The sequence below is a fragment of the Peromyscus maniculatus genome, chromosome 15 (assembly GCF_049852395.1).
Source record: "Peromyscus maniculatus bairdii isolate BWxNUB_F1_BW_parent chromosome 15, HU_Pman_BW_mat_3.1, whole genome shotgun sequence".
Classification (NCBI taxonomy): domain Eukaryota; kingdom Metazoa; phylum Chordata; class Mammalia; order Rodentia; family Cricetidae; genus Peromyscus; species Peromyscus maniculatus.
In genome coordinates this window covers 40,676,921-40,691,559 of record NC_134866.1, presented here as the reverse complement: position 1 = coordinate 40,691,559, position 14,639 = coordinate 40,676,921, and the positions used below count along the sequence as shown (strand labels likewise).

Below are 14,639 nucleotides of genomic sequence, written 5' to 3'. Positions count from 1 at the left end.
AATGATAATAATTTACATTTACAAATCCATCCATTATGACCTATAATTGTTTTATCTAGGGCAGAAAGAAGCTTTAGGTTAAACTGGCTTTTGAGTCCAAGGTTTTCTGCATATAACAATCTCACAGAATCTTAGGTTATGAAGAACTTCGGAAGCTATCTGAGCTAAGCGCTCCCCCGCCCCCGACTTCCGTCAATTCTCTATGTCTTAGCCCATAGCATACCCAGTGAGGTTGCCTGTTTCTACATTGTTTCTCATCCAGAACAATGGTCTGCCTCATCTATTTTGTCATTTTAAATTTGTTTAATATGTTTGGCACAACACAGGCACTCTGTATTTTTGAGTGCTTTCCCAATTAGCCCAGAGTCAGGTATTTTGATACAGGGAATACTCGTGTAAGAATCAGGTGACCTGACTGGTGTGTCAGAGCTGCTAGTGGTAACTGGAGCGCAATTGTTCTGTCCTCTGATGGTTAATTTTGAAAGCAGATTAAGCATGTCTCTCACCATGACAGACACAGTATGAAGCATGAGCTCAACCCTGGCATCATCACACATTCTCAACTGTTTCAAAGACACACAGTACACTTCCTTTTCCAGCTTCCAATTTCTTCGAGATTTGGAGGAAGGTGGGCTTGTGTCAGGGAAATCATTTCCACGTCTATCTGCTCTAAATCATCTTTTACTCTTTGTCATTTGGGCTTTGAGTTGTTGTCTTTGTCATTTGGGCTTTGAGTTGTTCAAGTCTGTTTGTTCTCTGGTAGGAGGAGAGTGGGATGTTTTTGTTGCTTACTGTTATGTGTTTAGATAACAGAGACCCAAACTCTGAAGTCCTGTCTCCTCTGCAGCTGTTACAAGTGCTCTGAGTAAGAAGAGATGTGGAGGTACCCTAGAACTTGGTATCTTCCTCATAAAATATAAAGAAACTAGGATTTAGACAGAAAAAACCTTGCCTCCAGGATCAAAAACTCCTTGAAAGAATGCTGCGATAGTAAAATGAGTATTTTTCAAGACCAAGGTCTTTGCTTTATCACTGTACCCCAATGCTGAGAATATTGACAGGACAAGAAAGGACATAAGGACAAGTGTGCTAAGTGGGAACAGGGGAACAGCATCAGGGGCGTCCTTTCCATTTTCTTTCTTTCTTTCTTTCTTTCTTTCTTTCTTTCTTTCTTTCTTTCTTTCTTTCTTTCTTTCTTTCTTTCTTTCTTCCTTCCTTCCTTCCTTCCTTCCTTCCTTCCTTCCTTCCTTCCTTTCTTTTTTTTTTCTTGAGACAGGGTTTCTCTATGTGGTTTTGCAGCCTTTCCTGGAACTCCCTCTGTAGACCAGGCTGTCCTCGAACTCACAGAGATCCGCCTGCCTCTGCCTCCCGAGTACTGGGATTAAAGGCGTGCACCACCACTGGTGGTGTCCTTTCCATTTTTGTTTAGGCTTCTCACCTGTTTCCTGTGCCTTCACATTGATGAAAGGCCCTCACCGCCACCCCCTACTCCACTCAGTTGGTTCTGAGCCTAGTATAGATCCTGAATAAGGCAGCGACAAACATGTGCCCCATCCCCTTATTCCCGGAGTTTTACTGAATGTGACTAGAAGAAGCTATAGATATAAACAAGAATAGAATCAAAGAAGAAGCTATATGATAAAGCAGTTGAAAATTTTCTTTCACAATGAGAACTTGTAGAAAGAAATTAAGGATACATATTTTGCAGGCCGTGTCAAGGTTTTTCTAACCTCATTTTTCTGTCTACCAGGTCCAAAGTTCTTCTGGTTTTATAGGAAATATCGGACACAGCGGGCACTCTGAGCACTCAGTGCCAGCTAACACTGTTCCTTACACTTGTCCAACACCTCAGCAGGCACTGAGCTAATGACCTCCAACTTCTATGACTTTGACTCGCTAAGGCTGCTCAGAAGTCTGAAACCTTTCCCAAAACTTTTAAAACACCAGAGAAAACAATGTTATGGATAAAAAAAAATTATGTGAACATTTCTTTTGAAGAAGCTTCTAGCAGTCACATCTAAGCCTTACCTAAATAAGAAGCAAGAGGTTCGTTCATTTTGGCGGGCTCAGGTTGAAAGGTGGTGTTCTGAGGGATGACAATCTGGTTAGCCTTCTGCATGACGACAGTTCCGTTCCAGTCATAGGCCCCCACTGCTCCAAGCATGACCCAGTCCTAATGTAAGAGACAGAGAGCAATAAAATGGTATTGGCAAACACTTTGGTAGCACTAACCATATGATAGGAATGGTCCAAAGTGCTTTATAAAAATTAATTCATATAGTCCTAAAAACAACTTTCTTTGCAAGAACACAATATTACAATCTCTATTTTAAGCCAGATGCTGGTGGTCCACACCTTTTATCTCAGTACCTAGGAGGAGGCAAAGGTGGGCGGATCCTTGAGTTCTAGACTAGCATGGTGTACAGACCGAGTTCCAGGACAGCCAGGGCTATATAGAGAAACCCTGTCTTGAAAACAAACAAAAAGCAAGCAAGCAAACAAACAACTAACAAGAAAGCAAAATCCCAATTTTAATTAAAAAGGAAGCTGGGTTACACTATGTAACTTCCACATTGAAATGTTAATAACCCTGTATAAGGGCCATGATATGTTCTCTTCTTGCCTTTCTATATTGTTCTGGACACACACACACACACACACACACACACACACACACATCTTAGTCTTCTAATGAATATTAGCATGACCAATGAATACCTTAACACTGAGAAAAAGATTCCACATTTTAAGCAAATGTCTTAAGTCTTTCATTTCATTAGGTGCACAATTCCATTCAGCAGAGCTCAGTCTGTCTGGTTCACAACTATTAACTGGTAAAATATAGAAGCTGTGTGACATATTCTCCTAATAAGAAGCTTGTGAGATGCCATTTTCTCCATTTGGATTAGACATCACAACCACAGCCTGCAGAGCTGCCCCTCACATAAACTTCAAAGAATTCTTAATCAATCAATGGCTGGGCATTGCTTGTGGGGAAATTTTGCAGGAAAGATATTGCTTTCCTGGACATGATCAACATACCTGTGAATAATGAGCACTGAAACCGGTCTGAGACATTTCCATCTCAAACGATGCTGCGGACTGGTCAGCTGTAGCTACAATGTGGGAAAGATAACACAGTGAGTGACTGCCAATGTCTTTTAGGCTGCCAGTGATCGGCTGGACACAGAAGTGCCAGAATCTGGGGACCTTCCAAGCAGAACTATGGAACGCATTAGGGCACTATCAGCCATGTACTTCTCAACCAAAACTAGACAAGGTTAAATACAAGACAGAGGTTGGTGAAAGGACTCTTCTCCCGTTCTTAAACATTGGCTTCCCATCCTTGCTGAGGGAACGATGATCTACTTGCTTGCAGAAAGTTTATTTGGTCTTAAAAATGAATTAAAATTAACATAATTTTAGCCAAGTCAGCCTGTCTGTTCTATACTGTAGCTGACTGTGATTCCTTGGTGCTTTGGAGAGCTGAATTACTACAGTAGGAGTCAACTGTCTTGTCTACTTGGTCTGGGAACCCTATCAGAGCTAAATTTGATACCCTACAAATTTAAACAAATTTGTTTAAGGGTTAAACAAAACTTTACTCGTGTATTTAAAGAGATTCTCAGCTCATCATCCCACCTACACTTCAGGCTCTATATCCTCTCTAGCAGCCACTGTTTGATAGAATTAAGGATCCCAGTGCATGTTGGTCTTAATACTGGATGTGGGGATCATTCATCTCAGGAGGTGCCTTTTTCACATAGCTCCCATTTGTGTCCCATTTAAGTCTTTATTTTTAAAGAAACTTTATATTTTTAAAACACCAATTTTAAAGCTCATTGGTAAAGTCCAGACAAGTTAGAGCATTGTATGGAGTTACACTCTTCTCAAAATATTTACAGACCAGAAGCCACAGTTTCCTGGGGGAACTGAGGGAATGTTGATCTACTTGCTTCCAGGGAGTCACTGGTTTACTTGGTCTTAAAAATAAGTTAAAAATAACATATAATTTTGGCCAAGTCAGCCTGTCTGTCAATTGATTCATGTGAATCATTAAACTTGTGAAATTAAACATGTTTACTATTTATTTAGTGGCATAAAACTATAAAAAAATGCATCTGCAATTGAATTTTTATAGGGCTAGATTAAATGTGGCAATGATTAAGAATCTGAATCTAGCCGGGCGATGGTGGCGCACGCCTTTAGTCCCAGCACTCGGGAGGCAGAGCCAGGAGGATCTCTGTGAGTTCGAGGCCAGCCTGGGCTACCAAGTGAGTTCCAGGAAAGGCGCAAAGCTACACAGAGAAACCCTGTCTCGAAAAACCAAAAAAAAAAAAAAAAAAAAAAAAAAGAATCTGAATCTATCATTTTAATCCCTTATTCAAATTACCCTTTAAATGACTAAGATGCATTTTAACCTCAAATTAAAATGTGTTTTTGATACATAATGATTTAAGCTACTTCCACGCTTATTTTTGCAAGACGGATAGCAAGAACATCGTAGTAGACGCCAGCATCGCTCACCCTCTTCTGATGTTGTGTTTTCAAATGAGAACAGAAGAAGGAGCTCCATGGCATTCTGCATGCTACATTAGGATCATAGCAATAGCCTGGCCATATGCCAAATCTCTCCCTTTCAACCTGTCCCTGATAGGCTGATGTGAAGTAAACCCACCACTCTGACTCTTGCACTGTATCCGCCGGTTGGGAATGTAAGCATTCCCCACCTCCCACCCCCCACCCCCACCCCGCCCCCGGAAGCTGATAAGAAAAGGAGATTCATATCTTTTCCTGATCTGTTTAGTCAACTCCTGAGCATGCCTGACTCACTAGGTGGTACTGTCCTTGGCCAACCAGACTGTCATAATTGTAGCTATTTACCATCTAAAACAAATACTGACAGGAAATGGAGATTTCCCAAATGACAGGGGGAAAAGCCTTTTGTGATCTCATTATGAAAAGAATGAGACCTAGGATACTGGAAGTGCCATTGTATAATGGCAGTACCAGGGAAGTCGAGGCAAGAGGATCAAGGCCAGAGAAACTTTGCCTTGAAAACAAAAACAAAAACAGAACCAGAAACCAAACAGACAACCCCTATGACTTCAGTCTTAATAGAGAAGTAGGAAGAAATTTTAATCTTTGGAGAGTTTCATAAAATGATTTCATATTTCAATATAGAGATTTCTTGAAGCATTCGGACATTCTAGTGAGGAACTTTAACTGTGATTTGGTAAGGTTATAAAGAATCTTAAAATGTCATTTCAGGCAAAATGGACCACATCCCTTACAATGCGGGTCACATTTGGCCAGTTCTAGGTTATATTTGCCTGCTGACTTAGAGAGTATTTAGAAATGGCACTTACTATGTTTAACTGACTAGTCTAATAGTAATTTTTAAAAAAAAACCAACGACTCATATAAGTAACATTAGACAGACCAAACAGGTTATATTTAGAAATTTATATGTGTACAGATATACATATATGCATGCAATAAAATTAATGAAAAAGGAAGCCATGAATTCGAAAGAGAGTGGGAGGGTTATATGAGAGGGGTTTTGAGGGAGAAAAGGAAACAGAGGAATGCTGTGGTTACATTATAGTCTAAAACAACAAAACAAAACAAAAACAAGCAAAAAACTCAACCCTTTACAGACTCTTTCTTGGCCTGTGATGTTAAAAGTTAAAAGTGCACGGTAATTTAGAAGACCATTCATATTAAATCTAGGCAAGCATGGCCTGGCCTATTGCTAAATAACATCTCCATGGCTATTGAGAGACCAAAGCCATGGAACAGTGACTTGGACTCAGAACACAGGACAGCGGAGCCATTCAGAAATGGCTATGATTCAAGTGTTCTGTCTCTGGAGGCAGAAGACAAAAAGGGAGTCAGAGAAACTCCTTCTGCCTGGAAAGCCAGTCCTCGTCACCCTCAGAGGGAATCCAAGCTCCTGAGCACTGAGTGGGACTCAGATCCAAAGCAACGGGGTGAGCAGTGCCATTGCATTGTCTCTGAAAGAGGGTACCTGTACGAGCAGGAAGAGGTGCGAGTGACGCCGTGCACCGTAAGTAACAGACTATCGCGAGACACACTGAGATCAGCTGTATTTTGATATGCATGAATATGTGTGTGCTGGCTTGCAAAGCAAAATGTTTGTTTTCAGGGGCTACTCAAGAAATTTTAAAAACCATTGCTTCACATCACTTTCTTGAACTAGAGGTATAGTGAAGCTGTAGAGCAGTTGTCCAGCCTATATAAGGCCCTGGGTTCAGTCCTCAGCACACATGCGCGCACACACATTTTTTTTTCTTGTTTACTGGATACTCGCTCAAAATTGTCTACCCTTTTTAAAGTCATGTCTCATCCTCACATTCTCTTTCACTTGTAATTAACAGGTTCTGTCGGGGATAGCAAGATAGAACTTTTCACAACTACACAAGCGACCTATATTCATCGGGCCCCCTTGAAGACAGTCAATAGAACTGGGATGGCCCAGAAGGACAGAAGAATTCTCTGTGGTTTCTGCGGGGATCTGGGGTCTGAGTCCTGAGTCTCCAGACCTTCAAAAATTCAAAGAAGACTTTATGATTCAGAGAACGTGAGTTCCAAAGTAGTTTGTTACTGGACACCTCCCACGTAGGGGACTAGCATTGTTCAGTAGCTTCAACAGACTGTTACCGCTGAAAAAGTCAAAGGAAAATCTTCAAAGAGGTGGTGACATCATTAGACAACCACAGTAGATGAAGTTTTGCAACCCAAGGACTCGAGGCAAAACTCCATGAAGATCTTTACAAATGTGCATAGAGCCAATTACAGAGGGAATGAACACAGAAATGATTGGCATCAGAACACTGTCCTAGCCGCCCTAAGGAAACAGAGACACACACGTCAGAAAACAAAATTTGAGCCAGTGGCTCTTCGTTCTAAACTTGTGTCACCGAAAAGGAACAAGGCATGCTGGGGCATTTGGTTTCTTGCATATGTCAATGCTGACCGCCATGTCCACTAGCTCTCCTGGGCATCATCACAGCCTGACAAAGACAGCTTCTAGCAGACACAGCTCTCTGTACAGTAGCTTCATGACAGATACACATGACAGAGACTTCTTCCCTGATGGCTACTGCACACAGTAAAAATGAGCTAGGAGTGTGCCGAGAACACCTCAAACCCATCATATTAAATTTGAATTTTAGAAGCGACAGGCAGCATTAGGAAAGATAGTCATACCTTCCAAGGCAAATATCCTTTCTCCTAGAGCTTTAACGATAGTGACCAGGGCCAACTCATCTGAGACATTGAAGAAGTGCTTTTCAGTGGGCTCGCTGGCGATCGATTTTATTTCCTCCACAAATTTTTCAGTGCTTAAGTTCCCTCGGTTGTAGTGGCCAAGGATCTAGGGCATGACAAAAATGGCAAGAACATATTTTAACTTTTAAATGTCAAATAAATACCTCAAACATATATTCAGTGAACAGGAACATTCAGGATATCTTATCATGTGATAATGTTTTGTACTTATGGGAATACTTATGGAAAAGAAGCTGTCTGAGTACATGGTTTTCCTAATATTGACTCATATGACTATTTATCTTATTTTTCATTATGTCTGTGTGTGTCTGTGTGTGAGTGTGTGCACCTGAGTGCAGGCTCCCTTGAGGCTGAGGGATGAAGTCTTCCTGGGGCTGGAGTTACTCGCAGAGGTGAGCTGTCTGACATGGGTTCTGAGAAGCAGCCTTGGGTTCCCTACAAAAGCAGTACAAGATATTAACCACTGAGCATCTCTCCATCCCTGTATACTGTTTCTTAAAACTGGGAAAACAAAAATCTTTCTTCTGCTACACTCTTGTGATGCTGTGTAACAGCTATAGCTTTGAAATCTGACAGTTCAAAAGAAATGTTATAATTTCTATATGACTGTGGTATGGTTGTAGCTACTGACATGGCCATCTTCTGGCAGTGCAACCAGTGAGGGAGTTAGGGAAATGTTTGGTATGTTTGTGCACCTATGTGAATATATATTATACATGTGTGCATGCACACATGTGTGCATATGTGCATTTTTTTTCTTAGAGACTTGTGAAAGCTCTGCATATATTCTGGAGTGAAGACTTTTATATTTGTTTCATTTTTGTATGAGAAGTTTTAAATTTTCATGAAGTCATACTAATCATGCTTCGTCTTTAAGGTATGCACAATCTTGCCTGTTTAGTTTTAGTGTGAAAATATACGTTTGTGATAAATATGTAAATTTTAAACTAAAAATCCCCAATACAAAGATATGATCTAATTTTATATTTTAAAATTGCATAGCTATGTGAGTAATAGGAAGAAGATTCAAATAATATATTACTTTTTATTTCTGTTTATAATATTTTATATTTCTATCATTGATTTGCCCACATTTATTTAAAGGCCATTTTCTTTTATAATGAAAATGTCACTCTTGTAATAAAGCACATTTAATTTTTATTTTGTTACAAGTTACACTTGAAGATGACCAGTTCTTTTAAATATTCCTGTCTCCTTTATTATTCTATCCCACTGAGAACAACTTAGATATCTGTAAATAATGATGCATAAAATGAGGTTTAAGATGGTAGGCTACAAAATGATATTTTGATTAAGATATATAGATATGTACTTACAAAAATGAGAAAAAACTCAAGTTACTGTTTACATAGTTCTTCTTATGACCTCTGGCAGATTTATTTGTTTCACATGAATAGTGTATGAGCAACACTGTACAACTGAGTAACTCTGATGCACACGAACTGTTCATATGAGAATATGAGTCGTATCTGCTCCAGTCAGCAGGCTCACAGAGGCTTTGCGTGATGTGCTTGCCCCTTTCCCTGGGGAACACCAGTGACCAGCACAGAGGAAATGTTCCACACTGTAGGACATCAAGCCAACTCCTCACTCTTCACTCTTAAGACCTCATCCATCCAGGCCACCCTAGTTCTTTCATTCATTAATGTGCTTGAAATGAATGACACATGAGTATCTGGGAAGGACCGGCCGTTCTTTGGGGGAAGCATGTGTCTAAGGAAACCTGGAGCTGGTGACAAGGTAGCCTGTGCATGACTTAGGTTCTGTTCGATTTTCATTTTTAAACTCACTCTTCCTACTATGATACCCGGACTTTGCATAGAATGGTCTAGGCAGGAACTTCACAAATTATTGCAGAAAACAAAAATTAAATTCCTGGCTATTGTGATGAAAAGCCAGGGCAAACACTATATGTAGCTAGCCTCTGAACAGAGACCCCTCCCCTGGCACTGTCTTGCTTGTCAGCTATGTGATGGAGGAGAATTAGTGGAGAAGGAGGCGGCAGAGATGTTAGGTAGGGAGGCAAAGCTGAAAGGCCATGCTCTCACACCATTGGACAAATACCCTACCTCATTTAAGAAGAGCTATCAAGATGCCTTTCTTATAGTTGGATGTCCCACTGCATCTGGTTGCAGGAGACAGTCTACAAGTTCTATAGGAACCATACCCATGCATTTCCTGCTAAACATGGTTAGACTACTTTTTTCTTTTTTTTTTTATCAGTTTGGTAACCTATATGTTTAGATTCATTCAAATCCTGGATGATGCGGATTCCTCTGAGTTCCCCACCGATTTACTTAACTTACTCTACAGAACTTTGTGATATCCTGGGATGATAAATCATCATTGCTCCTCTTTTATTCTTACCCAGCATGTTCTAGATTAACTATTGGATTGACATATTAACTCCCATTTAATTTAAAATTGCTGAAATTCAAAATATACACAAAACAAACCAAATAACTGAGTTTTAGGGCATGTGTAGTTGAAGTTGTTAATTGTGAAGCAAATGTTACCAGACATCTAGCGGTAAATGTGAAAGGAGGAAGATAAGTAGATTTAACTAAGTAGGAAAAGTGCCCACAGGACATATGTAACGAGTAAGAATAAAGTGGGTAACTACAATGTTGGAGAATATACTCAGAGATGCAGGATTTCTGGGCTTCTACAGAGGCTTGAACCACCTTATGTCACAGATGAAAACAGTGACAGAAGCCTATTGAATCTTTCACCCCAGGGTTTGTTAACTTGTAAAAATGTTTTCTATGAAAACAAACAAAAAGTCAAATAATACACCTAATTTTTTAAGTACATCTCAAATCTGTTGAACCGAAGCATTTGAATTCTGCTAATATTTACCTGAAAAATGTAGTCAGAACTGAAATCTCCCCGAAGCAGGTATGTCAGAGTAAATGTGCAATGCATTTATGTGCAGCATCATGCCTTTTATTTGAATATAAATGGAATGCTGTGATCTTCACTGATATCTCATTTACATTTGAGTGCAATAAGTGATTCACACCTCTCAGCCATTACGACCCAGGAGTAGAATCTGAATATCTAATAAGGCCTCATGGACCAGTCTAATATTCTCCACTGACAGAAACAGAGGACTAAAAGCCAACTCGTGGCCTCTCAAAATATGGAATTTTAACAGGGAATGTTTGAAGTTTTAAAACAGGGAACTTACATCACTAATATTTAATTCTCTTGGGGAGCTGTTTCCTGTCAAAACACGTTTCTGTGTTGATCAGGACCAAACAGTGGGGAAAAGATGCAGTAGACGGAATAGTCCAGACAATAACTGAGATAAAAGAATATTCCAGGCAATAATTAAGATAGAGCTTATATTGGTGTGAATATATGCGGCATGAATAGAGATTTCCGAAGTCTTTCTGTGTTGTGCACAAATGAGAAAAAGTAAAACAAGTGTCTTGTTTTCTATTTTAGTCTCAAATAATATTTTTTAAAATAAATATGGTACAGCAGGGAAAAGAGACACAAAGTAGGAAAGGTAACTAATTATTAAGTGACATTTTCTTATTTTTTATTTATACAGATTTCAAGAGCAGTTTGATAATAACACACTGATTAAAATGGAAAACACATGAATATGTGGTTCTCCATGAAGATGAATGGGATTTTGAAATCTATTTTTTACTAGATGAGAAGCAATGTATAATAATCAAATAGGACTCCAAATAGGCAGAGTTTAAGACAAGGAAAAACTGACTATGTCACCAGACATAATGCAAAACACAGAATTCACTTTTAAAAAGTTGTGCACTGTCTTTGTCTTTCCAGTGAAGTGTCCCTAATGCTGGTTGTGTGTGTGTGTGTGTGTGTGTGTGTGTGTGTGTGTGTGTGTGTGTGTGTACTGAGTATTAAGTGATCCCATGAGGGAGGCAAGCAATCTCTGGCTGAACTACATCCTCAGCACCAATACTGTTAATTCTGATGATGGCTAATGCTGTTTGTGGCCTGCATCCATGGTACTTGGAATGCCAACTAGCCCTCAGGGGGAAGCAGAAAAATGAGACAATCTCTGATACTTATGTAATGTCTGGACCAAGTGAGCAAGCTCTGGCTTTACACACTGAAGAAAGGCATCAGCCACAGACTTAATGTCACTCGTTGTTTAGACATTGTCCTGAGTGAAGGCAAGACCATTTGAAGCTATTCTCAACTATGAAATCAAAATAGTTCCATTTTCACAGCATAAGCGGCAATAAAGAATTTGATAATAACTGGCAAGTGAAAATTTATAAAAGTAAGCAATAGGGATAATGAGAGAAACAATTAGATGTTTAGTGAATTTTTTTTATATATCTTATACCCCAAATAAAATAAGAAAATGTTTCAGTCAGATATTATCACTTTATAACCAAATCATCTTGTTTATAAAATGAGTGCTTTGGCCCTGGGAAGCTGTGAATCATGTCCTGAAACTTTTTTCTGTGTGTAACCCCCCCCCCCACACACACACACACACTTCTCATATCATTCATGCTTTTGAAAGAAAGATAAATTCATTGACTGGATGTTGAAAACTAATGCAACTAATATTTGATTATTGTTTGTAAAGAGTTCAGGCTGTGCTCTTGGGGTTTGGAATCCTTTTCTCTTGGCTTAAAAAAAAAGTCTATTAATTAAATCAATTTTAGTGAACAAAAGGACAATTGATTTCAGATAAAAGAGAAGCTTGCCCCTAGACCAAAGACGCATGAAGGGCTACAAAGTGGAAGCGGAAAGGAAGGGCCAGATGTAGTCATCTCTGGGGAATTCCCTGACGGTTTCTGAGCAAGGAGGAAACCCTCATCCCTTTTTATCTCTTGAACACCAGGCACTTCTTAGCTCATGGTTGTGAGTTCCTTGAAAGGATCAGAGAGAAAGACCATGTTTATTGTGTGCCTCACTGGCCACCGTTGTCACCGATTCTTCATGTGGTGAAAGAGACAGACAGACTGACAGGAATAACATAATCCTTTGACAGAGGAAGATACTGAAGCTCGGACTGTTAGGAACTTGTTCGTTTGTCCCAGAGATGGTATGCAGCATGAAAGTCTGTCCAAAGGTGTTTCAGGCCCTGAAACACGGTGTTCTCCATCCTTTCCCACACCTAGCCTTCCAATTCTTTCTATTTCCTGCACCTGGGAAATGTGAGAACCTGGCCAGCTTAAGCAGGCAGGGAAACGGGGCTGCAGAAATATCGTGATTGACTTGTTGGTGGATGGTTATAAAAGACATCTTCTGATTCTGGCTTCTCAAATTTCTGGAACAATTGTTAACTAAGAAGCAATCTTTATTGCCTAGTACATGATGTCTGGCTCATTCCAGACACTGAGAGTTTGCAAACCCGTTGCTAGCAAGGTACTTACAGCTATGGAAAATCGCTGAATGTTTTCATCCTCGCAGTCTTCGATGACCTGTTTCAGTCGATAGTTGTCATGTGATTCTCCATCAGTCACTATGACCATGACCTTTTTAACTCCCCTCCTGGCACCCCGAGCTTCAGTGAATGCCTCTTTCCTGAAGGGAACACAGACCAAAAGGGAGGCTGGTCAAACACAGCCCAAAGTCAGACAAAATAAAAAGCCCTGCAAAAATACAACAACTCTGCATAGCCTAATACTTCCCTCCAAGATGAATGATCAGGGACTTCAGGGTCAGAGATGAGAGGCACCATGATTCCCATCTGCAATAGTTCCACAGGTATTGCACATGACAGGGACTCACCCTATTACCACTTTCCACAGATGCCCATACAAAGCACAGGTACATTGCTTTCCTTGGAAGCTTTAATGGAGTGTTATGACTGGTGTCAGTGTGGGAAAGAATACTCACGTCTACTGTCAGAAGTGAAGCTTGGACTATGGATACCACAGACAGAGGAAGTTTTCCTATTATTCACTTACCTTCAGCAAGAACCAGGCCAAGTCAGTTAAGCACAATCACCCAACTTACATGATTTCTCTTAGCAAGTTTTCATGAAATGACTCCCCTCCCCAACTCTGTCCCACATTAAATCTCTACTTGTCCTTGTATTACAGGGTGAGCCGAATGTCACTCAACTGCAACACCCCATTGCAATGGTTCCCATCTTTAAGAACCTTATGAATATTTTTTTCTTCAGCATGAGCCTGTAATGCAGATTTTCCGATTTCTTTAAATGCTTAGACAAAGGTGAAGACAGATGTCAAAAGCTAAGTTTTAAAGGAAGTTTGGACATGAATATTGTATGACATTTAGTCTATTTTGCAATTCTAATTCCTTAGTGGATCATCCAGAGCTTCTAATTCTCTGAAGATTAAGGTCATAGCTGAACTTAATGAGTATCATCTGAAGAAGATGATTAGCAGTCCTTTCTTAGAGAAATTCTGGTTGCTCTGAAACTTGAGCCGACTTCATATAACAGAAGAGAGGGCAGCTACAGAACTGCAGAGTCCACCCTTCCCATCTCAAGTGCATTCCCTAAGGAGTTAGCATGTCTGAAACACCAACACCTAATGTCTTTTCTTAGAATGAAGCAGCATTCCTCACCCCCCATGGGCCTTTAAAATTTTAAGTATTTCAGGAAAGCTACTTACTTTGGGATAGGAGAAGTCATGATTTATGAGTAATTAAATAATTTAAGCCTGGTTACAGGAATGAAAAAGAAGGGAACATCCAAAGCTATTATGAACTGAAGTGAATGAATTCACTGAAAGTGAAGATAACAGATTCCAAAGCATTCAAAATATTTTTTTTGTAACGGGCTCCCCTTAAAAGGAATAAAACACAATCAAAACTGTGCTTACACATGATAAATTAATGTGTGAGAAAAATAGTGCTGCAGTATCATTAAAGACTCTTTGTGTAACCCCCAAACTTAATAAATTCTGTCTACAGATAGGTCATGTGAGAAATGTGGGCAAAGCCCATATAAGGCCATGGTATTTCAAGTAGCATTTATCCAGGAGTGGAAGCAGCTACAATGGTTCTTCCATTAGTTACAAAGATAAATATTCATTCTTAAGCTTTTGCCTCTGGAAAACGCACAATTCTTTACAGGCTCAGAGCTTTCAAAGCAAGCTCTGACTTTCTGCGAATGTGTGTCTACATTCAATCAGCTATTGAAGGCACTCTCAGAATAGCTACACATATGCACTCCTTATGCATGCAATATGCCATCCTATAAGCAGATAAATGCACAGTTACCACAGCTATTTATGTTCCTATGTGTATGTGTGTGTGTGTGTGTGTGTGTGTGTGTGTGTGTGTGTGTGGTGTGTTCCTCTAAAATCTGAACCATGTGCTTTTCGTAG

At 39.8% G+C, this 14,639-nt stretch overlaps 1 protein-coding gene across 1 annotated transcript in view; it reads right to left on the bottom strand.

The window, feature by feature from the left end:
- Itga1 (integrin subunit alpha 1) overlaps nt 1-14,639 on the bottom strand; it is a 145,431-nt gene that overhangs the window by 42,880 nt on the left and 87,912 nt on the right. Inside the window, exons 8-11 of the mRNA XM_006979431.4 lie at nt 12,714-12,864; nt 7,234-7,399; nt 3,043-3,116; nt 2,029-2,173 (exon numbers count right to left, since the gene is read on the bottom strand). Coding sequence (XP_006979493.1) covers nt 2,029-2,173; nt 3,043-3,116; nt 7,234-7,399; nt 12,714-12,864 — 536 coding nt within the window. The remainder of the gene's footprint in view (nt 1-2,028; nt 2,174-3,042; nt 3,117-7,233; nt 7,400-12,713; nt 12,865-14,639) is intronic.